The 25,953-nt window shown below is 37.7% G+C and overlaps 1 protein-coding gene across 11 annotated transcripts in view; it reads right to left on the bottom strand.

The window, feature by feature from the left end:
- Plekhh2 (pleckstrin homology domain containing, family H (with MyTH4 domain) member 2) overlaps window positions 1-25,953 on the bottom strand; it is a 102,243-nt gene that overhangs the window by 40,815 nt on the left and 35,475 nt on the right. For 9 of the 11 annotated variants that reach the window (XR_262069.2, XM_005390928.2, XM_005390933.2 and 6 more), the window contains exons 4-15: window positions 23,151-23,300; window positions 21,481-21,564; window positions 20,618-20,699; window positions 16,499-16,681; window positions 13,914-14,869; window positions 10,728-10,803; window positions 9,257-9,351; window positions 8,530-8,671; window positions 5,711-5,847; window positions 5,394-5,504; window positions 5,002-5,088; window positions 3,590-3,748 (exon numbers count right to left, since the gene is read on the bottom strand). Coding sequence is in view for 10 of the 11 variants with exons in the window: in XM_005390928.2 (XP_005390985.1) it covers window positions 3,590-3,748; window positions 5,002-5,088; window positions 5,394-5,504; window positions 5,711-5,847; window positions 8,530-8,671; window positions 9,257-9,351; window positions 10,728-10,803; window positions 13,914-14,869; window positions 16,499-16,681; window positions 20,618-20,699; window positions 21,481-21,564; window positions 23,151-23,300 (2,262 nt within the window). In the remaining variant the exon portion in view is untranslated. The remainder of the gene's footprint in view (window positions 1-3,589; window positions 3,749-5,001; window positions 5,089-5,393; window positions 5,505-5,710; window positions 5,848-8,529; window positions 8,672-9,256; window positions 9,352-10,727; window positions 10,804-13,913; window positions 14,870-16,498; window positions 16,682-20,617; window positions 20,700-21,480; window positions 21,565-23,150; window positions 23,301-25,953) is intronic. The other 2 variants (XM_005390925.2, XM_013517541.1) reach the window with 2 other exon arrangements.

The raw sequence follows: 25,953 nt of genomic DNA, 5'->3' as shown, positions 1-25,953 counted from the left end.
CTGGGCCACCCCAGCCTTTTCTCCAAAGGACTTCCTAGCGCAGGGGGCACTGCTTCTAGATTATGTCTTACTCAAGCTGTCTCCTAGCCTGACGTACCTTCCTTTTCAGGCCATTTGCTGTAACGAACTCCTAAAGGTTTGGCACAAGCAAATCTCTGAGAAGTCACTGGGGATCCAACTGCCTAAGCTGTTGCTACGTAACCGCATGACACATGTCAATAACTGCACTGTTCATACATCAGGAGAAATAGGCTTATGCTTCTGCCTTCCCAATAGGTTATACAGCCATCTGAGGGTGGGACAGTGGCCTATTCATTTGCTCTCTCCCAGCACATTGTGCTGCAGGTGGTCACTGCTAGATAATTTTTTGTTTTTTTAAATAAATGAATTGCATATTGAAAATGCTCTTCCTGTGCATTAACACAAAAAGTTGCAAGACAGAATACCTAGAATAATATTAACCAAGTTCTTAAAAATCTCTCTGTATATTTCTGTACTTAAGAATAACACTGTGACAACCTGAAAAACCTTTCTCTTTTCCAAAGTATTCAAAGCTGTCCTATGGTATTTCAAACTGCAGCCTGAATGTGGCCTCGGAGTAAGTCATTCGGAATAAGCGAGGGGAGACTTTCTCTTACAAGGCTCTGAGGATGAAAGTATGGGCAGGAACAAGCGTTCACAAGCTATAGGCAGAAAATCTAATACACATGCTGTTTGTAAATCCTAACAGCATAGTCACCTAATGATCACATCGACTTGAACTCAGTTAAAATGCACTGTGGGACAGGAGGCAGAGATGTGAGCAAGGGTAATGTGAGCAGAAACGGACAGTGACATGCTGATAAAGAAAGAAGCCAGCGAACAACTAGTAGTGTGAGAAGTGGCCGACTCTTCACTGTGGGAGCATGCTAAACCCAGGGTTTGATCTATAAGGTTCTGGAAATAAGAGGAAAGTTTATTATGAATAATAGTACAAATGTGGTTTAATAAAGTAGTATTGTGTTCACTGGAAAATATATTTGCGTAATACTAGGGAGTTGCCAGACCCATTAGTAACGGAGAAAATATTTTCATAGTAATTTAATATTTCGGAGAAGACATGGTATATCTTTTTGTTGAACGCATCGGTGAATTCTTTCTTGCTTACACCATAGCTGGCTGGTCTTTGTAAATATTACTGGGGAGCATCCATCTATATTCCCACATAATTATTAAGTGTAAGTTGAATTATAGCGTAGCTCCTTTACCTCTAAATTTTTCATTTCTTTCATAATCAAAGCATGTAAGTGATGAGTGAATGATTATATGTGTGCAAATATTTTATCTCCTCAAAGTAACCAATAAGTCTTTAAAAAATTTTTAAATAGTATTAAGTGATCCTGTCCTGTATAATCTTGATCCCAACCTGTAATCCTCCCTGTAGAGGAGCTTTGCTATATTCTAGTAATTCATGGTGATTTATAATAAGCAAGTGATGTCACCTGTTGTCCATTTGCCAAATCATTTAGGTGACTTTAATAATCATATTAACTTGCTGTCTGTACCAGAGGTCTATTCACGATTTTTATATTGTATGAGGTTTTTTACTTGATTTTGACAGGTAGAATTATTTTTAATTTCATAGCAATTAACAGTCCTAATAACTGGAACTAACAATCTTCAACAACTGGGATCTCATCCTACTGAAAAGTTTCTGCACATATAAAGAAATCACTAGCAGAGTAAAAAGAAAACCCACAAACTTGGAAAAAATTTTAGCTGACTGTCCCTTGGACAAAGGTCTTCTATCTAGAACATATAAAGAATTAAAAAACATCAGCCCCCCCCCCCAAATTCAAAGACCCAATCCAAAAATGGGCATCTTAGATAAACACATACTTCTCAGATAAAGAAATACAAATGGTAAATAAATACATGAGAAAATGTTCAACATCATTAGTTATTTGAGAAATGCAAATTAAAACAACACTGAGATTTCATCTCACCCCAGTAAGAATGGCTAGCATTAAGAAATCAACCAATAACAAATGCTGGCAAGGCTGTGGAGAAATAGGAACTCTTCTGCAATGCTGGTGAAACCACTGTGGAAATCAGTTTGGAGATTCCTCAGCAAACTAGGTCTAGAGATCCCATTCAACCCAGCTATTCCCCTTCTGGGTATTTTCCCAGAGGATCAATCTTTTGTAAAAGAAAATACGGTGCTTGTGTTCAAATAAATGCTTGAAAAATAATCACTACTAGTCAACATTTACTAATTCTAAAAAAGTTAGAAAATAGAATTAAGAAATTATATAATAAAATCCCATAGACATAACCAATATATCTGAGTATATTTCCCATACAGGTATTTTTCTATAGCTACATGTAAGAAAAGCAAGATAAGAATGTAATACTTCACTCCTGACCTAAAACATACACCACAGCATATTTCTACAGCATTGAAAGGCCACACGGTAGCATTTAATATTTAAAAGGTCACACAGTAAAGTATTATATGATTGTATAAACATTTATTTAAGCTATTCCCTACCCTACTTTAAGTTAACCCCTATTTTTTCTGTATTACAAACCATGCTGTGCAATAAATATATTCTATATGTTAGTATACTAACATTAATAACTTTCAAAACTGTGTATTTCATAACATTAATTATACCTTATTATTAAAAATAGGTGAAAGAAAACATGCAGTAATGGACATATTTATACTTAGATCTTTTGCAAATTAAGACCATTTCCTAAAGATAAACTTCTTGAACTGAGACTGCTGGATCAAATGATATATTTTCAAAATAGTCTGTATTTGTTCATCCAGAACTATTTACCAACTTAACATGCAGGCCAAGACACTGCACAATTGTTTTCTATGAACAACCGTGTCATAGCATATTTCTTTCTTTTTTTTATTTTTTGAGACAGGGTCTTGCTCTGTAATTCAGGTTGGCCTTGAACTCACTATGAGCCCAGGCTGGCCTCAAATTCATGGCGATCCTACTGCCTCAGCTTCCGAAGTGTTAGGATTACAGGGATGTACCACCATTCCCAGCATCATAGCAGATTTCTTAATGTGTAACTACTAGGTTTCAAAATGTTTAAAAATATCTTTTCTTTCATAAGATTTTTAAAATGATACCATTATTTCAATTTGTACGTTACAAAATTATTGGTGATAATAAAATGGTTTTCCTGATGCTATGGATTGTTCACATTTCTTATCTCTGCTTCTCTCTCATTTGTTCTTCTCCTCCCTTGGTAAAAATTTTTACTAATCAGAAAAAGCTTGTTGAATATTAAGGTTATTAACTGGAACTCACACTTTTCAAGCACCTTTCCCAAGTTTTTCGTGTCTTTTAAAACTTTGGTTGTAAGATTTTTAGTAGAACATTATCATTTTTATGTCTTTTAATTGAGGTAAAATTGGTCACTTTTCATCTTTATGGTTTTTGCCTTGGGCATCTTTTAAAACACTTTTCCACACCCTAAAACAGTAAGAGTATGTAACACATACATTCTCTGCCACCCATTTTTCATAATCCAGGTTCCAGTTGAGGCAGGTGCCTGGGACAGTGCTATGCACACAGTTTCCTACCTTAGTGAGCAGTCCTTTCACTGCTGGTTTGCCCTCAGACTGCAGGAAGAGTGGGTTAGCAGCCTGTACTCGGAGAGCATTCTGCAACACTTTAATCCATTCTTCCAGTATATTGGGAGAATCTGCAGTCAGGTAGTACGTGTGTTTTTCAGTGGTCAGCTAGAATGGGATCAGAAAGGTAAGTGCGAAGATTTAGGATTTTAACATTTACTTCTCCCTTCCTCACACTTCCATACTTACTGTGAAAGCAAATAAGCTAAACCTGAAGTCCTAGGTTCTAAGTAAATGACTCCATAATAATTTAGAGTACATGAACTACTTTCTGAAAATTATAATTCAACTTTTATTGAATAATTTTTTTACTTTGGTTTGATACTTTTCACATATTAAATTTTGGGGTCATGATTTTATATCTTCATTCATCATGTTTTCATTTTCTCCATTAAACTTGCTACAAAGTTACTGGTTGAAATGAGGGGCAGAATGACAAGACTATAATAGTACAGTTTTAGCAACCAAAAAAAGTGAATACAAGCAAAATGAGAGGACCATGCACACAAGCACAAGAAGAGAAATTATTCTTGGAGCTAACAAGTGACCAGATATTATAAACTCACACTTTTTCGATGTGTGCAAATTGAACACACTGCAAATCTTCCAAATATTTCAGAAGCTTACAAAAGATTCTTAACAGAAATGCTCCAAGACAAAGCCTTCCCTGATTCACTCTTCTAAATCTCTGAGGATTTCTTAGTCCACTCGGAACACTGATAATGTACCTTTCTGGAAAATGGCATCCTCCACCCTCCAACGGAGCATGATAAGAAAATACGAGTCATAGAAAGCATTTCAGAAATCAAGTATTTGAATTTAAGTCACATGTACCACACTATCTCAACAGCCTTATTTTTTAATTTAATAGGTTTTGTTAAATTAAAACCTGCTGTGTGGATCAAATGGCCAATGGCTACTTCGCTGGCATGATTTGGCGGGATGGCCTTGCTACTCACCAACAGCTTTCCCACCAGGTTCAAGGATTAAAACACACACACACTCCTGAATGTATTGTTAGTAACACATTCTATTACTGTCTTACTTGGGATTCATTTATCAGATAATTCTTCCCTAAAATAGCTTCACATTTTGAGACCTGAAAATTCCTACAAGATTAAATACAGAGAAAGAAGGTCATAAAGGAAGAAAATGTAAAGTTACAGTGCCAGTTACCCAACATAAGCTTAGCTTAAATTACAGCTTTAACTAAAAAGCTATAGAGTGTTATATACCTTTAAACATCAGCCTGACTCAACACTGAATCAAGAAAACTCTGAATCAGCCAATCTCCTGTCCGGTAGTTTGGATAACTGATGACTGAGTTTTGCATACACAAATAAATAAATGTACACGTGTACCTGAACTGTTTGTTTGTTATCTCCTCTTAAAATACTGCAGGATGCACTTAGTTCAATATGGCCCTGGGGTTTTCTAATTACATCGCTCTGTATGGAAGGAAGAAAGTCACATGTAAAAAGAGTACCTGTAACAGCGACAATAAGAAATGTTTTGTATCATTAGCCCATCTACGCCAAAGATCGTAATTTTTGCAGAAAACTCATTTATGTTACATAGAAAAATTCAAGGAACAAGTATCTGAAGAAAAAATGTTATTATGTTGTCAGGGGCATTCAGAAAATGGAACAACTAGTCATTGAAAATTAACTGCATTACAGGGAAGTAAACCAGCCAGGAGTTTGATTTATAGTTTATGGAATTCAGTTCTAAATGGCAAATGGTTTCCACTCACCGGAGATTTATAGTAAAGTAATTCACCTCCTTTCAGAACAAACCACCTCCGCTTCCAAGTCTTGGCTTTCCCACTCATTTTTAATAGATAGCCAGATTTTTCCAGTTGTTCCTAATTTTTAAAAAAATTAAAGTTTCATTTTAATGGCTCAAACTAATTGATTCACTAATTCTTTTTTTTTTTTTTTTTTTGGTTTTTGGTTTTTCTCCGGTACCGGGAATCGAACTCATGACCTTGCGCTTGCCAGGCAGGCGCTATGCCTCTGAGCTAAATCCCCAGCCCCTGATTCACTAATTTTTAAAAATCTGACTGTTTACATTTTTCCCATTGTCACTGGACGAGGAGCAGGTTTTGGGGAGCTTCTGCTCGGGCTGCAAGCACTGTGTGTCTGTGGAGTAGGCATCCGGAGGGATAGCGTAGTCACTCTCAGAAGCCACGGAGCTCAGAGACACGCCTAGAAATACAAAGAAATACACCAGGTCGGCTTTTAACCCTGCGGTGGTCCAAACAGTGGCTGTTAGTTCTATGGAAAGCAACGAGTCCTAACCCATAAACCACCCTACACTAGATTTATTCTCATTCCTTGGGCCGTGAAGAGCTTTTAAGGCAGAAAGCAGAACTAAGGGATGGAGAGTATCATGTAAATATCCGAGTCAAAGGAATATAAATGATACTTTGGTTTCATTTCAACCACAGCTGTTTTTACACATATAAAATATGTGCAATAGTCTGGTAATGCAGCTTTTATTAAGCAAGAAAATAGGTATTTACAAATTGATACATAAACATGTTGCATCTTTAATGAGCATTAAAGATTTTCATAATCACATTTTAAACCACTTAATTTCTGTAATTACTTCTAAAGCAACCACATTAAAAACATGATTTCTATATTTTATGTAAGTCAAACTACTAATTTACAGATTTTTAAAATCTTTCATAAAACAGAAGCAATAAGTCTTAAAGACATAAGATGACTATTTCATTTGCCAGTAGCTATAAAGTAAAATTCAATGGAATATTTTCACAATAATTCAGTCGCCTCAATAAAAAATTACTTGTGAGTTGTATGACACATTTACAGGATGCCTATAATTGGAGAATTTGAAATAGCAAAATCAAAGATCTAAGGTCATTATTTATTATCGTATCCAGCAATTATTTAATGTTTGTCAGCAGTTAAAAGATATATTAGGGTAATGACACTCTTGTAACACTACCCTTATTTAATTCAGACAAAGTAACTTTCTCTTTCACGGTATCATTATTTTTCATGGAATAACAGAAGTTAGGGGTCTCAGAGCTTATCCTGGTTAATGTCCTCATTCTTGAAGGAGATCAAGGCCCAGAGATGAGGATTTGTTCAAAGCAAAGCAAAATAGCTAGGCAGAGGCAATGGTGGAAGGCAAATCTCAGCTCCCAGCCCTGGGTCAGTGTGCCAGGCACTGTCCGAGGTGCTAGGAATAGAGAGGACACAAAACAAACTTCAGCCCTGACAGAACATAGATTCTAGCGGAGGGAGACAGATGACAAACATTTAACGGAACAGCTACGGGAAGCACAACACACAGCCAACCAAAGTGACCACAGAGAGCCACGTGGGAGGGCAAGGATACACTTGGAATGGTGTGGTCGTGGTGGATCTCACTGTGGAAGCAGGATTTGAGCCGAGTCCTGGAGGAAGTGAGGGAGTCAGCTGCACAGACCCGTGGGGCAAGAATATCGAGTGGAGGAAACAGTAGTGTAAAGGTCCTGCTATAAAAGCATGCTGGTGTGTCTTAAGCAACAAGCTAGTACAGCAGAGCGGAGAGAAGAGTAAGGAAGAGATGAGGTCAAACAAAAAAAAATAACGAAATGCCTCATGGCTACTATGAGGAACCACCACGGTATAATACTCTGAGCAAGACTGTGACATATCCTGATTCTGTTTATGGGGGACAAAATGGATGCAAGACAACCAGCAGACACCCAAAATATTAAAACCAAGGAAGGCTTAGCAGCTCCAGTTAAAGTTGGGGGGTTTGAAAATCCCCAGGAGTCCTTGGAGATAGTTTGCAAACAAGTACACACACAACATGCATGGAAGTCTTTCCATGACACAAGAGTCATTCGGTGGGATTCTCCCTCTCAGTGACCTCTACCTGTGCATGAAATTCCTTCAAAACCCACTAGTAACCGTAGGCATGCCTCAAGTAAAGTTGTGGTTGATTCCCAGTTTAGCATTAGATTAACCAACACATTTTCTTTCTTTCTTTTTTCTTTTTCTCTTTCTTTCTTTCTTTCTTTCCTTCTGTCTGTCTGTCTGTCTGTCTTTCTTTTCTTTCTTTCTTTCTTTCTTTCTTTCTTTCTTTCTTTTCTCTCTCTCTCTCTCTCTCTCTCTCTCTCTCTCTCTCTCTCTCTCTCTCTCTTTCTTAGTGAGACAAGGTCTCACTATGAAGTTCAGGCTGGCCTTGAACTAACTTTGTAGCCCAGGCAGACCTCAAACTCACAGCAATGAATGAGGAACTCACAGCTCCTGCCTCAGCCTCCTAAGTGCTGGGATTACAGGAGTGCGCCACCATGCCCGGCCTTCCAACACATTTTCAGATGTATTTGCTGACATTTAGCAATAGAAACATTTAATTGAAATAAATCTATCCCCCAAATTACCTAAAATTCCACAAGGTAACTATAAAGAAAGAAAACCTTAGTTTGGCCAAGGATCTCTCTTTATTCCCACAAAAAGTGATCCCTCTCCTATAGACAAGGCAATAAAATAAAATTTTAAGAATATGTGGTTTGCCTGGGGTGGTGGTGCATGCCTATAATCCCAGCACTCGGGAGGCTGAGGCAGGAGATCGTCGGAGTTCGAGACCAATCTGGAGTACAAAGTGAGCTCAAGGTCAGCCTGAACTGCATAACGAGACCCTGTCTCAAAAAGACAAAAAGAAAAGAAAAGAAAAAGAATATGTGGTTTGTCTGATATCGTGGAGAATTAAGAAAAAAAAAACTATCTTGGGCCTAGGCTAATGTATCTTTCACCATGGATTTAAGCAAGTCTTTCCAGATTCTTTTTTAAAATCCTGTTATGGAGTTAAAACTCTGGGCAAACGCTCTGGGGGCATGGGTGGCCCGCTCGGCTCCGCTGTGGGCTCACCTCGCTTCAAGGCCCTGGGGCTGCCAGGCCCACTGCGGCTGCGCGGCTCGGACTCCGACGTCTGTGAGCTGCACCTGGAGCCGTCCTCATCTTCCGACGAGGAGTCATCCTGGAAAGGGCTGCTACTTATTTGGGTCGCCTTCTAAAGAAAAGCAGAGCAGCCTCTCTGTATACACCTCTAAAGTTACTTCTCTTCAGAAGTCCAATGTTTTACAGAAAGCGGCCATGGAATATGAGTTTTCGGAAGGAATACAAGAACATATTTTACCGTTGTGGAGTCATGTGGTCAAACCCCAAATTTTAATTAGCAAGGCAGTGGTCAATTAGAAAAGATTCCTGAAAACATAAGACTGTCAGTATCTGACAAGACTCATTTTAATTAGGTACTGCTGGCAAGGAAGAGGGCCCTGGCGCTGACACAGAGATCTTTATAAATTTGGAGTTTCCATTACATCATTAATAATGTTTCCTTTCAACAATTAACAGCCTGGGGCAGGGGGCGAGCAGGAATCACATGCAGTGGATACAGCCCTTTAATGCTGGGAAGAATAAATATCTTCTCCAGCGCTTTCCAGTTTTTCTTTTTTATTCTATGTTAACACAGTCTTCTGAAACTCTCTACAAAGGAGGCTGGGTCAAACGTTAAGCATGGAATCTGGAGCTCGAAGAGACAGTTTTCTGATGCGTGATGAAGAGAACCACATGTTTAACACTAATGGTGAGTTACCCCTTTTAACGTTGTGTACACTGGGGTTGTCAAGTTCTTGTATATCAGAGATGTATAGAGTCCGGACGTGGTATAGGAAAGCATGGTCGCACAATCTGGAACAGAAAACAACATTTTTTTTAAAAAAAACCCTCCTAACTAGTACATTGGCCTGTTTCTTATGAACATGAATTAGCATGACTGCTAATTAAAGAGAAATTGGACTAACACATGCGATTACTGATTATACAGTCTGCTTTATGAACTACAGCACTTCCAGGTTTACATACGGACTTTTTTTTTTACATGGTTCATTATTTTCTCAAACAGTATTTATTGGTTTATTTATTTAGGTACCAGGAATTGAACTCAGACCTCATACTTGCGAGGCAGGCACGATGCCACTGAGCTACATTCCCAGCCCCACTGTTTTCTCATATGTGCTGGTTTCCCAGGTAGGCTGTAAGCTCCTTGAGAGCAAGAACCACAGCTTTGATTTCTTCAGCCCATCCATGCACACTGAGCTGAAGAAATAAAACTAGGTACCAAGTGGCTCAATGAGCAGAACCTATGCAGACATAAATGATTCATAGTCCTATTCCTGACATGCTGTTAAAACATCATCATGATTCTTAGTCTTTATCAGATGAATCTGAAGTTGAATGGTTAGAATATAATTTCCTGAGTGGTACGAACAGATGGCGGCTGAGAAGGAAGAGAATACCAACAGTTACCTCTGAGATATGGGTGAGTGGTAGGATAGGGACCCTAGGAAAAGCTTTCTCTTAATTCCAGACAGTTTAGAGTTCTTAGGTTTTATTTTTTATAATGAGTATATACTGTTTCTGTGTAGTTTTTGGTAGAAAGGGAGAAAAAGACATTGAAATCATTATTTTTTACAGTTTTAAACAGCTACAATGCCACGGTTTCTCCATACTCTCCTCTTTCAGGTAAAAATTTAGTGAGGTACTATCTCAATCAGAGTTGAATGTACTTGTGCCTCTATACTAATTTCCATTTTAAAACATAAAGCAGTAACCTTAGAAAGAAGTTTTTGAAAATTTATATTATTAGATTTATTTCAATGAATTTAGACATTTGGGAAGTTCTTGGCTAGTGAAACAGCAATACCAAATCACATATATTTTAAACTTTTTTATTGTGGTAAAAATAATGCATAAAATAGAATTTACCATCTCAATCATTTTAAAGTGTACAATTCAGTAATGTTAAGTATATTCACATTGTTATAAAGCAAATCTCTAGAGCTTTTTCACCTTCCAAATCTGAAATCCCCCTTTTCTCCCTCTCCCAGCCCAGGCAGCTACTATTCTACATCCTGTATCTGTGAATCCGACTACCGTGGCTACCTCAGTAAGGTGGAATCACCCAGTACCTGCCTTTTTGGACTACATGACCTGTTTGTTTTATGCTATCACTTAGTATAATGTCCTCAAGTCTAATCTACATCATAGCATGCAAAAGCACTTACTTTTGTTAACATTCTCCATATTGAAGGCCTCAGACATTCGAATGCCTGATTTGGCTACAGCATAAATTCTCCCTTCCTAACACAAAAGAGAGATTGGAAGAGGGTTTTTAAAGCAAAGAAATTATTACCTTCAATACATACATTTTTATTTGTTCTTCATTTAGTATTCCTAGAGTGCAGCATTCTTATACATAAAACACATCCTTGTGAATAATTCTGTAGACATTTCCCCATCCATTAGTCACCCCATTATTTATCTTTGTTCCCAAATTTTGAATTCTTTTGAAGATAAAGAGAACAAGTACAAGAAAGTTTATTCATAAAGCCTGATTCATCTTTAATTTTCTACCATTTTAGAATGTGGTTAAAGAAAAACTTTGAATAGCTTAACCAGAAGTCAGAAACTATTCACAATTGCTGAACACAAATAAATACCTTCTTTAATATTTTACCATTCTGGAACTTGGTTAAAGAAAAAACAAAGTCAGAAATCACAGACAGAGTGGCACTAAATGCTCTCCCCTTCTTATTTCAATGTATACTTCAATCAACCAGTAAAGTCCTCAGGGTCAGATAATAAATGATTTGGAAAACTGGACTGAAATTTGTAATATAATTTTGTTCTGAAGTAGGTTATTTTGTTTTCTCCTCTTCCCTGAGAAAGGTCTCTGACATGGGTACTGGGAAGGCTATTAGCCCTGCCCCTGCCCCATGAGAAAAGGGTCCCTCAGTGGTTCCATAGTCATGGTGTCCTGCATTTTGTAATGGGTCTAAGCTGGGTACAGTTGGCTGGACCGGGGCATAGCAGACTACCAGTGCCATCCTCCTGCAGGCCAGTCAGTGGCCCAAGAGGTAAATGGCAGAAGATCTCTGACACTCAGAGGCACTTTAGACTGAAGAGCAGCTCACTGAATGAGATGCGGTTTCTCTGAGCAGCTAGTTGTAAGACACATACACAGAGACTAAGGGCAGAGTGGGCTGATCACAAAGACTAAAGAAGTAGGACAGTAAGGAGGGGTGAGGCAGTTAGAGGGCAAGGCAGGGTGAGAGGGAGTAGAAAGAGAATCGCTGTAAAGGAGAGCAGCTGATCCTCTGGAGCAGGGGCAATGGGTATCCCTGATCTCTATACAGATGGCCAGAGGTGCTGGTGAATCAGAGGCTATCTCACTACCATCACTATTGTATTCCAACACAAGGGGGAGAGGTTACGTCTTCAAATAAATATTTATTAGTTGAGGTAACCAAAATTCCTTGGAACCTGAAAATAACTCCCAAACACAGAAATAAAACCTCAAATTTGGCCAGTGTCCTGGAAGGCTTTTGAAAAAGAATGTTACTTTTTCAGGTCTGAATTTATTCAGAAGAGAAGCAAGAAAGGCAAAAAAGTAGTAAAATGGTTTGCCAAATAAAACAAACTTGAAAGTCTAACTTAAATTTCTGAAAATCTCAACATAATAAAAATGCAACATTTCAACTTATTACTGCCTGAAGCATAACATAACTGAAATTCCAAAGATTCACATGCAATTAATTTCCATCATTTTTTTTTTTTTTTGCCATACAGAATTTAGCAATAAACTATAGGCAGTTTCATGTAGCTGTTGAAATGAAATCTTCTCTTGAAAGCATATAAAAGCAGATATACCTTATTGTCTGAATTTATACTAGAAAAACACGGCTTCTCTAATTTGCTTAAAATTAGAGCAGTTACTAAATTTAAAATAATAATAATAAAAGAACATGACTCTAAAAGCCAAAAAGTCCACAATCCAGATGTTTCTTCGGAGGCCAATGGTTACATTATGACAATATGTAAAAGAAAACTTTAACCTACAAACTAGACCAATTCACTTTGTTTCAAATACTGGAAGAATTTTTTAAATCTAGCAATATAGACACTCCTAAGAAGTATTACCATTCGATGAGCTAATTACTGTGGTAAAGGTCATTGTTTCCATTAAGTTTTTCTTCTATTCTAGATCTGTAGGAAGATGCTTTGGTTAAAGTAATGATTTATAAGCACAGGAGGAAGAAAATAAAACTTCCCTTGACCCAATCAAGAAAATGACTAAGCTAAAAAAAACCAAACCAAAACAAAACCAGTAGGGGCTGGGGATTTAGCTCAGCGGCAAAGCGCCTGCCTGGCAAGCACAAGGTCATGAGTTTGATTCCTGGTACCAGAAGAAAAACAAAAGAAAAAAAAACAAACCACAAAACCAGTAAGACCAATAAGAATTAAGGGTCCTGGTTCAGAATCACACAAAAGGATTATGGTTAGAAGGAACCCTTCTTCCCCATCCACTAATGTTTCCCTCTTTGTGGAGGGACAGTAATTAAGCGCTCCTAATCTCTCTTCACCCATTCACTTTGTCCTCCATCACACACACAGCCCAGAACTTTCTTCTCTCCTTTCCCACAGATAATAAGCATCTGTCAGGGTCTCCAGATTGTAAGTTTAGAGGAGCACTGTAATGGTTGATACACTGTGTCAATTTGAAGATCAATGAAGCAACTCAGCAGGGAGCCAGGGTCCTCACTTTGTAAACATCCTCATCCTGTGCAAGAGGAGGGCAGGGAGATGGTGTGAGTGCTACACCCACCTTAGGGGTGGCAGCCTGCTTACAATATAAGGGACGAAAAGAGGCTTGCTCTCCCTGACTTTTGCTCTTGCTGCTTTTGCTGTCTTCTGCCACCTTGAACTGTTGCCCCTGTGCCATGCTACCCTGCCTCAGAGCCAGCTGATTACGGACTGAAATCTCCACAGACTGTGAGCTAAATAAACCTTTCTTTCCTTAATTTGGGGTGTCAGGTATTTTGTTTCAGCAATGAGAGAAAAGTAACTAACACAGGCACCATCTCTTTGAAGGAAGCCTGTGATGGTCCAGGGCTGCCTGGGCCTGGGGAACTAATTTTAGCTAATTCCAAAGTTCAGTATTAGAAAGTTCATATGCTCACCAATTTTCTAAAAATCATTTTTATCAGTAAATAAGGTAATTTTTGATTTCCATCTGTCTTCTCAATTGACTTACAACTCAGTGAGTAAAAGAAGGGGAAATTATATTCAGGAATCTGGAAACTGTTGGAACAAAACTGGATTTGAAAAGAAATCGGGAAAAGAAGTGAAACCTAAAAGTGAACGTTGAGAAAGAACCACCATGGATGTGTCCCACACAGGAGTATAATTACCCAAGAGGGAAACCGGTGCAGAGGAGGAGTAGGGGGTTTGCTGCCCGCTGCCTTCTTCGCTGAGTCACAGGTTTCCTGGTCGTCTGAATTCGGCGATTCCAGGGAGTCATAGGAAAATAACCCATCATCACAACTTGTGTCCATAGTCTCCAAAATGTCACTGTCACAGTCCACTAGATCTAGGTCTGTCTCCTGAGGTCTCAGTGGCCGTATCATGCTTATAGCATTTCTGTTTGTACCAAACATCCTGTCAGAGCTTAACTGTGGCTGGCTTAAGTGCCTTTTGGCGAGCGCTACACTTATGCTGAAAACATTAGGGATCCTTAACTTTGGGGGTGGCAGGTGTGATGAGGGCACTAATGCTGCTCCTTTTCCAGGGAGCAAGTTAGGATGCTTTGGAGCTAAGGCAGGAGTTAAAATAGGACTCGGAGTGTTGGTCTCACTAGATGAGGATGAATAATCCAGTGTCTGGGATTGAAATCTTTTACTGAGTTCATCCGACGAACTGTCTTGCTCCTTCTTATTTGATTCACAACTTCCCTTTCCAAGAAGACTATTCTGAGCCTTCCACTGGGCCTCCTGTTGCCAAGAATACAGCTTCTTGTGTTCTGGCCTCTTTATGCCAAAAGTCTCTTCCTCAAATATAGAGCTGCTATCATCAGATGCCGTCAGATACGCCTCGCTCCCCAGCCGGCCACACTGGACACCCTCCTCCGACGTGTGGCTGGAGAGGGTGGATGTGCACCTGGACTTCGGCCTTTCTTTGCTCCCGTCTTCCTCGTCAGAACTCCAGTCACTCACAGGAGCCACAGAATTCTGGGATGTGCCACCATCTGTTGCACAGCTGGTTCTCGTTTTCCGGTTTTGTTCTGAGCTGCAAGGGGCCTGGTGCAATGTTCTCGGGCCTCTGTCGCTTTCTTGAACCTGGTGATCAGCAGACTTCTCTGGAATTTCCACTTTTAGAAAAGGATACATTGTTTTAACATGTTGTCGTTAATAATAAAATCTTTTATTTTATAAATACACTGCAAAGCTTTCAATTTTATGTGAATAAGGTTATACATTACCTTTTGTTAGGCGTGCACCTTTTTAAAACACAAATTTGAACACTCTAAGCTTTATATAAAACACAGAGCCCTAACGCTTCCATATAATTGCATCAAATGAAAATTCTTTTTACAAAGAAATATGTTGGGGAGTAAAATGGATAAGAAAAGAAGCAAAATGTAAAACAGGGCAACTTTGACTATTAGAAAAAGCAGGCTTCCTGGGCATGGTAGTGCACGCCTATAATCTCAGCACTTGCAAGGCTGAGGCAGGAAGACTGCTATGCGTTCCAGGCCAGCCTGGGTTACATAGTGAGTTCAAGGTCAGACTGAGTTACAGAGTAAGACTCTGTCTTAAAACAAATAAATGAAAAAGAAGCCACAAAAAAATCAAAACACTCTTAGTTCAGTTTTAGAAACAAAGAAACATATAACCCTCTTTCCACTACATTTCAAAATTATGATAAAACAGAAGCATAATAAGCACAAAGCTATAGCTTAAAAAACAGAAAAAAAAAATTTTTTTTTTCAAGGAAGCCAAAGCTTTGGTATAAGAAAGTTTAACTGTAAAAAAAAAAAAAAAAGAAAGTTTAACTGTGTTCAACTATTAGTGGGAAAAGATGAAAACGACTTCTTGAAAAAGAAAATTCAAGTAATGGCAAGAAAGTGAGTGGCAAAGCAATTTTCTGATGCCCTTTTTGGAATATCATGACCAGCCATAAAGACAATTTTTAGAGCTATAATTTGTCTCCTTTGAAGAAAGACAACTGGAACTGAAAGTAGGTAAGTTCCCAAACTCAAGTCTCTCTAAAATATTTGGGAAAAGCCAACAAAAAAGATTGTACTACAAGTGTGAAAACCAGCTGCTTCACAACAAAGGAAAACTTAGAGAATTTAAACTGCAAGAAAAAGAGTAGAAATCTGCACACGGGACCAGGGCCTAAACCTTTACACACATATTTACCTCTTTAAAGCAACAAAGATAAATTCAAAACAGTTACTAAGTTATCCCCTGGTGTTAATTTCTTTATAAGTTTGTTAGACAAGAATTAATTTCATGTTTACTGTTTGGTTATTCTAAAATTCTCAATAAATAATGAATAAAAATGCATAGTTCCAATCTGAACTCAGCTAAAATAATTGGAATTTTTTTGGGGCAGGGGGTACTAGGAATTGAACTCACAACCTCACTCTTGCCAGGCAGGCACTGTGCTGCTGAGCTATATTCCCAGCCCTAATAATTATAGAATTGTAAATTTAAAAACTTCAACTATTCCACCTGCTGCAGGAAAAAGTATTAAGAGAGGAGAAACAGTTTTTTTCTTTGCATCATTGACAAAAACCCCAGAAGACACAAAAGAACTAGATACACAAGGTACAATGCAAGGTTCAAAATAACTATAGATACTGCTCTTTAGCTATGTTCTCATAAAGTGTCCAGATGTCAGGAAAAAAATTAAGCTATATTGGATAACTTTTAGAGAATTATTTTTCCTTTTTAAAAAAATGTCAAAGTAAATTGAAATGGTCCATGAGTACCTTCTATGTTTTTTCCTTCGGTGAATTCAGGTTCTTTAGATGATAGCTTAGGTATTTCCTCATATTTTACTATTTGAGGAGGACTCCTTGCTCGAGATAAAAAGCATCCAAATGTCAAACTGCTCAGACGCTGCCCTTCCGAAAGTTTTGGTGTAGTGACAGCAGACTTCTTCCCTTGAGCTTCTGCAAGGTCATTAATCAAAATTAAGATTTCATTTTTGGGGGGCTGGGGATTTAGCTCAGCGGCATAAGTGCCTGCGTGGCAAGCGCAAGGTCGTGAGTTTGGTTCCCGGTACCAGAGAAAAACCAAAAAAAAAAAAAAAAAGATTTCATTTTTCATAGCAATTTGTTGAACATAGAACTGAAGCATATAATAATGTGAACAAATCACTATACCAGAAGTTCATCTTTATACACAGTAACATGGAAGTCTCAGTGCTGAGAATTGAAGGTCTATGCTTAAAATATGTTTTATATATTTTGAATGTTTGAAATATATTTGAATTTAGGGAGAAAAGCATCTAAGCCTTTGAGTAGTAGTTCTCAAACAAAAACAAAAATACAAAACTAAAACCACATTATAAATAACCAGAGAGTTACAGCTTCTTAAAAAGTCAAGGATTGGTAAATATCAACTAAGCACAGATTGAAATTAGTGTGGAAACACCACTAACCGTGAGGAGAAAGGGCCTGCGGGACTGGTTACTAAAACAACCAAAGGAAGCCTAGATTACCACTGGGATGTCGTATGACAACTCTAGTGACTTTTGCTTATCCTAGTTTTCAGTAATGAGGAAAGGCAGACGGAGGGGCTTTGCTTTTGGTGACCACAACAGAGAACCTTAATCACTTATTTAGGAAACATGGGGTGGGGGAATTTAGATAGCTATTCGGGTGATTAGGTCAGCACCTAACCATGAATTTAATTTATCTCTAGGAATTCTGACACAGCTTCTTATTAGATCAAAAGCATGGAGAGCCCAGTAATAAAAGCTTCTGAGGAAATTCTTAACTCTGGGAGAGCACAAAGGGTTAAGCAGCAACTGATAACTGAGTAGAACATAAGTACAGATTAAAAACATTCAGGAAAAAAGATGGCATATATACTGCATCTTTTCTTATTCTTTACTAAACAATACAGCAGTATAAATATTTACACTGTGTCAAGTATAAGTAATCTAGAGATGATTTAAAGTTACAGGCAGATGTGTGTAGGTTGTATGCCATTTTATCTAAGGGACTTGATAGTGAGGTATCTTTTTTTTTAGACAGCGTCTTGCTGTGTAATCCAGGATGGCCTCAAACTCATGGCAATCCTCTTGCCTCAGCCTCCCAAGTGCTGGGATTGCAGGCATGCACCACCATGCCCAGTTATCTAAGGGACTGCATCCTGAGTTTCTGGTATCCACTGGACCCCTGGCACCAATTCCCCCATGGACACTGAGAAACACTGCAAATAATATTTTAAGCTGCATATATTTTTAAAGTACTACGTTATATCATATGTGTGTGTGTGTGTGTGTGTGTGTGTGTGTGTGTCCAAACCTAGTTTCCAAGGATCAATACCTTTTAGTCTATAAAACCTAAGAGGCTGCCAATGAAGACCAGAACTGCAAGCCAAGAATACCAGAGAGTATAAAAATCTTTTTAAGAGTGGACTTAGAACATTCAACCTATTTCAATGAGGGCTAATATCACAAAGCCTTGAAACTTTAATTTTAAATATAGAACTCCAGATCAACTATGGGCATTTATTTTCCCTTATACAGATGAAGGAAGTGGTAGCAAGTAAGTATTAATAAATATGCAGTAGAAAAAATGTCTTATAATCAACTATTATATATACTCCTGCATGAAATCAGAAAAGCACCATTGCCACAAGTTTACTGATGTAAAAAAGTGTTCTGGAGATAAACAGGGATGAAGTCGGATGGCATTAAAGTTGACTTCAAGGCCCATGTTATTCCAACCATACCAGTGTTTTTCCAGTGCATTGGTGAGACCCCAGGGCCTTGTGGAAGTGTTCCAAAGGGAAAAAGAGGCATGACTAAAGCCAAGTGCCAAAGTCTGGACCTCTCACCCAGTACTGATTTTGTACCTGCCTTACTTATCCAGATTCTTCAGGAAAAAATGTAAAGGTTCTGTTGCTAAATGAAGTCTCAATGCCTCTTTCCTGGGTCTTGTGTCCGATAAGCATGACTAACACGTACATCCCTCTGGACTCAGCTCTTCCATTCAGTGTACTCTCGAGTGGCTCTCACTAGAACAGGTACTAAAAACATCACTGTCCAAGGGTAGTTTTACCACTCATCCTTAGGCTTTGAAGTTACATAAGAAGTAACCTCAGTGCATTGGAAAATGCAAAGAATTTATTCATCTCTTAAAATTATGCTCAAAATATTCAGGCTGTAAGAATTTAAATTACTGTAAAAAAACATGATAGAAAGCAAAAGTTGAAAATAACATACCTGATTCTTTTTTAAAGAAAATATACCTGAAGCTAAACATTCAAGTTAGTATTTCTCTTTTCAGGTTATTCACTGATATCCAGCTCTGCTGTCCAATATGGCCAGTAGCAACATACGACTATTTAACTTTCAACCAATTCAAGTTAGGTGAAATTTAAAATCTAGTTCTTCATTTGTGCTAGTTATATTTCAAGTGCTTAATAGTCACATACAACTAGTGACCATCACATTGCATAGTACAAGAGTAGAATATTTCCTTCAAGGCAGAAAGTTCTATTAAAAAGTGTTGATCTATAATTTAAAGACTAAATGTTCAGTTTAACAATATTACCAATTTTTACATTTTGAAAATTGACCTCAGAGCTTGTAAAATATTCTTGTGAATTATTTTAAGAGTGACAAATATTCCTTTGGATTTAAGACTTGTAAGTAGCCAAAGTTATAAAGAACTGTGGAAGTAAGTGTCTTCTTTTTTTTTTTTAATGTTTTTGAGACAAGGTCTCACTATGTAGCTCAGGCTGGCCTTGAACTCACTATTGTACCCCAGACTCACAGCGATCCTTCCGAATGCTGGGAATACAGGCATGTACCACCATGCCCAGCAGTGTCTATTTAAATATGTCAATCTTACTGCTGCTATTCTGCAGTTATTAATAAATTAGCAGTGGACACTCTCACTTGCAGGATTCAAATCCTTATCCAGAAAACCCAAATGGGAAAAGCATTAGAACGTTGGTGACCCAATGAGTTGTGACATTTGACAACTAACCAGGTCAGTCATATAACACACAGAAGTGCTCCTTCATTGCCCTCAGAAAATGCCAAGTTCAGCTGAGCAGGGTGGCACATGCCTGTAATCTCAGCACTCGGGAGGCTGAAGCAGGAGGATTGTTGTGAGTTCAAGGCCAGCCTGGGCTACAAAGTGAGTTCAAGACCACCCTGAACTGCATAGTGAGACCCTGTCTTAAAAAGACCAAAAAAAAAAAAAAAGAGAGAGAGAGATAGAAAATGCCAAGTTCAGTCACAGTCAGTGTGTGAAGTCAAGGAGCTTTCTCCAAAGTCCTCAGTGTAGCTATAATTGTACCATATGCATGACTCCCTGGTCCCTACTTAAAGGGTCTATTCTCTTTCTGGTCAAAGTTCAAACCACCTTACATTTTTGATATATATACTTCAAAGACTTCTAACCTACTATCTGTCTTACTAAGGCCTCTATACTTTTTCAAGAAAACCAGGAGATGTAGCACTACATTGCTGGAAAAGACCAAAATGGCATCATCACCAACAGGGACTGGTACCCACTGCCCATCACCTCTGGCCTTCAGTATGGTTCTAAAAAATGGGACAAATGGAATGTCTTCTAGAACAGAAAGGGGCAAAATAAATATCTGGTCACGTCTTTCTGATGTGTGTAACGGCCGCTTTGGTAAACCTACATGTCACTAGTCCTACCTCTTTTGTCTTCCTCTTTCAGGCCCAACCTTCACTTGAGTGCTGGATGCTGGTTTGTTTAGATATTCTCTTTTATTTCATGGCAATCATTTCTTACATGATGTTCATAATTAAGTCTTTAAAACACCAAAAAAAAGATTGTAAAGGCCTATACAGTCAAATAAATCCAATTAAGCTATCTTAATGACAAAATCTGTACCTTGTAGTTTTGACTGTACTGCTCTTATCTCTTCAGTTTGCTTTTGGTTGATCAAACGAAGATTCTGATTCTCCAATTCTAGCTAAAAGAACACAGTGATATTCTTTTATATAGGGATAACATTCCAAAATGTACTAACAAATTATATTAGTTACAAAATGTTGATATGTCATTATTCCATATGCAGGTAAAATATTAAAAATGACAGATGGATTCATCAGCATAGGCTATGAACCTAAATATCACAGCATTAAGACTTACTTTTCTAGAACCAAAAATTTTAAATGTTTCCACCTCATGCTTTTTTCAGTAAAAGTATTTTAAACCAAAAAGTATTTGAAAGTATTTTAAACCAAAGTATTTCAGATTTTAATCTTTGCTTCTTAAATACTGAGCACACTAATTTTATGATATATGCATGTATGTTCTATAATTATTTAAAATTAACTAAATTAAAATTAACTAATTAGAATGAGACTATCTACACTGAGCAGTATGAGTCTATCAAGGTTTTTATTTTAGAAAAATACAATAAATAGTAAAATGAAAGCTACCTATCCCAAGTTTACTGAAAGAGCAGGACCCACACACCAATCAGAATTTTTTTTTTTTGTCCTTTGGAGACAGGGTCTCACTACGCAGTTCAGGCTGGCCTTGAGCACACTTTGTAGCCCAGGCTGGTCTCAAACTCACAACGATCCTCCTGCCTCAGCCTCCCGAGTGCTGGGATTAGAGGTGTGTGCCACCCCGCCCGGCCAATCAGAATTTTTTGTTTCACTCTGCATTATCATATATTCTGATGACTTATCTATTCCAAAGAAGTAAAAAATAAAGAAAAGGTAAAAATATATAACAATAAATACCTCATTTAATTTTACTGTTACCCATTCTTTGATTTTAGCTGCTTTCTCTTCTATTATTTTAGCTTCTTGTATTCTGATTTGTTTCTGAAATAACATTAGCAGTTTGTTTAGTTCAAACATGACCTCAGTGATCTAGAAATTTTATATCCTAAATATGCAAAGCAAATGTACTTAAAACCTGTGTCCAAGTTAACACACCTGCTTCCAGATTACAAAACATTTTTTAATAGGGAAAAATTATCAAACAAATACAATAAGAAACCAAAAAGGCGAATGCAAGTATCAGTAATTTATCAACTGCTCTTCTCTTTCTCTGATCAATCGTACCCTGAAATAAACCGCTGGCTATATCAACAATCCATGTCTGAAACAGTAGATTAGGGTCAACCGGATTAGGGAGAAAAGAACAAGAATCACTCAGGAGTGTGGTTATTTTCTCTCTCAAACAGTAGCTTTGAAAAGTCCAGCAAAAATCATCATGGACAAACTCCAGCTCTATTTACCAATCTTAAAATGTAGTTGTGGTCACAGAGACTTTTTTTTAAAAAAATGAACAACGTGGGACTGGGGATGTGGCTCAGTGGTACAGCACTTATCTAGCATGCACAAGGCCCTGGGTTCAATCCCCAGCACCACATACACAAAAAAACAACAATGCATATTTAGTAAAATTTGAAAGTGGTCATATTGAAATGATGTTAACTACTTAAGTAAAGAATCATAACGCGATTTTTGTAATAAAATTTAAAATTAAATATTCTTCTGGATCTCAATAAAGTGGTATAAAACAATGAACACATTCTAAGCAGAAAGATTTATGTCAAACATCAATGTCCTATAAACATTTCCAGTATAAAGCAAAGACTGGCTGCAAACATTTTACAGACATTAATGTCGCGGATCAACTGAATGTTTCCAACTTTTTCAACATTACATTTAAATTCTAAAGTTTGATGGTGGCGCCTACTGTGTGCCAGCAATGAGTAAAGCAGGCAGTGGTCTCTGCCCTGGAGATCACCTTCTCGGACAGTAGACAAGAGAGGTGATGTGGCCTCGCAGACAGAGAGCGCTGGGGAGAAGACAGCGGGCAGCTGACGTTCAGGCCTCAGGGACCGGAGAGGGGCCCCGGGACCGTGTCTGATGTACAGCAGGGGAGAAGCTATCTCGATGATGACTCTCCTGTAGCTTCAGCAGTGAGAAGGACAGTGATGCCTCCTCTCACCTTTACTCTAAGGACTGAGTGAGTGAACACGCACGATGATGTCGACCACGCCAGAACTCTTCCGTAAGTGATTACCAGTCCCCTAAGATGTTATTTAAAATCTGTTTTACATCCATTTTTGTTTTGATTTTTAACTTTCATACAGTGATGAAATAAAAGAGATATTTGCAAAAATAAATAAATAAATAAATGCATTCTAAAGTTGAAATGTTAAGAAGCAGTGTCACAATTGAAACGCGTTACATTGCCTGGAACCAGCCTGGACTTCAAGCGAATGCTGTTTCACACCCACCTCTCACCCACACCTGTGAGGAGGCCCAGTAAGTTGACTGGACAAGCAAATTTCTCCTCCAGATTCAGGACTTGAGGCGTTCTCTTTCTAATCTTTGTGTTTTTGGACAAACGGGTGCACACATTTGGAAGACCTTGATGATTACATTTTCCTAACCTGTTCTTCAAGTTGCAGCTCCAAGTTCTGAATAATGTCATCCTTTTCCTGCATGAGAGATTCCAGATCTTGACACTTCTTATATAGTCTCATTTCTGATTCACTGGTTTGAATGTTAGCTGCTTTTAATTTCTCCTCCATAACTTGTACCTAAGTTCAGAGGATAAAACATTAAAATTATGCCCATACTTAATTTATCATACTATTAGGCTTAGAATTTTATTCCTAAAAGGTATCATCATAAAAGGAAAATGTTGACAATTAATGTGTTTAATACTCATAAAGTCTGAAGACCATTTTGCCAGCTTATACTAATCATTAGGCACATAAACAGACATAAGACACTACTGAAATATTACTATCATGTGAAGTAACAGACATTTACCAGAGCAACAATTATATGTACTATTTGTATAGAAACAGCAAGTTCCTGGCCATCATTTTTTCATATTTTAAACAAGGTACTGGGCTGGGGATTTAGCTCAGCGGCAAAGCGCCTGCCTGGCAAGTGCAAGGTCATGAGTTCGGTTCCTGGTACCGGAGAAAAACCAAAAATAAAATAAAATAAAATAAAATAAAATAAAAAACAAGGTACTGAGTGATATGAAATCAGAAAGTGAGTTGTGAGACAAGAGTTAAACCATATGACTTGGTATAATAATGTATTTGGAAGAAAAATTGAATTTGTTTTTTTTTTGGGTTTTTTTGTTTTTTTTTTTAGTTTATTTTTTAGTTTTTTTTCTGGTACTGGGAATCGAACTCACGACCTCACGCTTGCCAGGCAGGCACTGTGCCACTGAGCTAAATCCCCAGCCCCTGAAAAATTGAATTTGGATGAAAAAGAAACATACAGTCAAAAGGAAGAGGGAAACAAAAGAAACAAAGCCCTAAATGACAAAACCATAAAAATAAAACAAAATGAGGGCTCATTAATTCTTTCACTTAACAGATCTTCACTGAGTGCTTGCCAAGTGCCAAGACTCTTCCACATCCTGGGAAGGCATCAGTGAATAAAAGAGATCCAAAAATCTCTATCTGCACAGAAATTACATTCTAGTGGGAAAGAGAGATCACAAACATAATGAACATGCAAACATCATACGTACATTACACAATTGCTAAGTGCAGTGGGAGTGCGGCTGAATGGTATCTAAGATAGAACGGCTCTGTTTGTGTCTTCTGCCAAACACTTTCAGGCATATGAGATCTTAACAGCGAATAACTGCAAATTGTGTTTGCTGACCTACATTGATTACACAAGTTTATTCAACTCAGAGTGAGGTTTAGATTTTACTGCCACCACCTTTTTATCTTTCTGTGAATCACAAACCTGATCCTTGATTGTAAATAGTCTAGCGGAACGGAAGCCTCACCAGAGACTTTACAGGATGGTCTAAATATAAGCGGTGTTGAATGACAGATAGAAAAAAACTATTGGGGACTGTTAAATATTAAAAGGTTTATTCTTTATATTCCAAGTAGGCAAGAATGTAATTTCAGCAATGGCTGAGATTATGGGCCCCAAGAAGAATATAATATGCAAGCATGTGAAATATTAGAGATGACAGTTAAAATGAAAATTCCCAAACTATGAAAAATACTTTTGAAAAATCAAAGTCAATCCTGAAAGTTCTAAATATTTGACTCATGAGAACATTCAGAAAGAAGGCGCGAAGGTTGCTTCAGTTTATTATTTTTCACCATGAATATAAGGTTTCACCTGTGGGCTCACTGTGTAAATATAAATTTAGTCGAGATGCCAAAACTGCTCTGATTACATAGTACCTATATGGCTGAAAACTATGAAGTAAAAGCAGGTCAAAAAATAAGAAAAAAATGATTCCACTATTCAAATGATAATTTCAGTTATTTTAGATTTAGGTTCTTTAACATAATACAATGAGCTTTCTGCATGATCTGAAGGGTAAAGATCTACATCAAAGACAGGTCCATGTCAGACATTTGTCATGAAAAATAGCCCACCTGGAACAGAGAGCTGGACAAGAAATACTAAAGTTCAATCTTAGGACAGTATTTCCATTTACACACAAGATTATTCTGTAGCTGTGAAGGCAGAGAAAATAGACCCCAAGCCCACAATGGTATTCTCCTCTGAGCAAACTCTATTACCTAGAGTAAGAAAAACATTAGTAACTGAATAAGAATACCAATAAATATTATCAGACCTTCATCTATGGTCTCCTTTTATTAATTCAGAGCAATCCACTCTACCAACATTGAATTGCCACATAAAACTGTCCTATTATTACTTAAAAAGGGCCTGTAGTCTTGGACAAGTATGATTTGGAACTAATCAGAAAAACATGTTCAATTTAAAAGCAGTTCTTATTTTATGAATGAATGCTACAAAACTCCTTGGATGCATCTTCCCATCTGAAAATTTAAATTTTACTATCACTTTCAGATAAACAACTTTTCTGGGCAAGAAAAATATTGGCAAGTGTGCAAAACCTCTTAGAAAAAGTGATTACAAAGTCATCACAGGTAACCTACATACCAACTAGCTCTGTTACGACCAAGTGTCAGAGGATTCATCAGCCTCCCTTGGTAAATAGCACAAATAAGAGGGATACAGAAAAGCTAAGAGGCTTGCAGAAAAAGAAAAACAAGTAACCTTTAAAAATATCCTGCCACAGCACATGGAAAATAGCACAGTTCTTTTTCCATTCATTTAATGTGAACCATACAAAATTTGAGCTACTTAGAGACTGACCAATAATAAACACCCATGCATTCAAATTAGTTTAAATAAACTCTTGAAATTATCTACACATGGATACCC

This window comes from Chinchilla lanigera, unplaced genomic scaffold (genome assembly GCF_000276665.1).
Source record: "Chinchilla lanigera isolate Chin_1 unplaced genomic scaffold, ChiLan1.0 scaffold00040, whole genome shotgun sequence".
Taxonomy (NCBI): Eukaryota; Metazoa; Chordata; class Mammalia; order Rodentia; family Chinchillidae; genus Chinchilla; species Chinchilla lanigera.
This window is presented reverse-complemented; position numbering and strand designations above follow the sequence as displayed.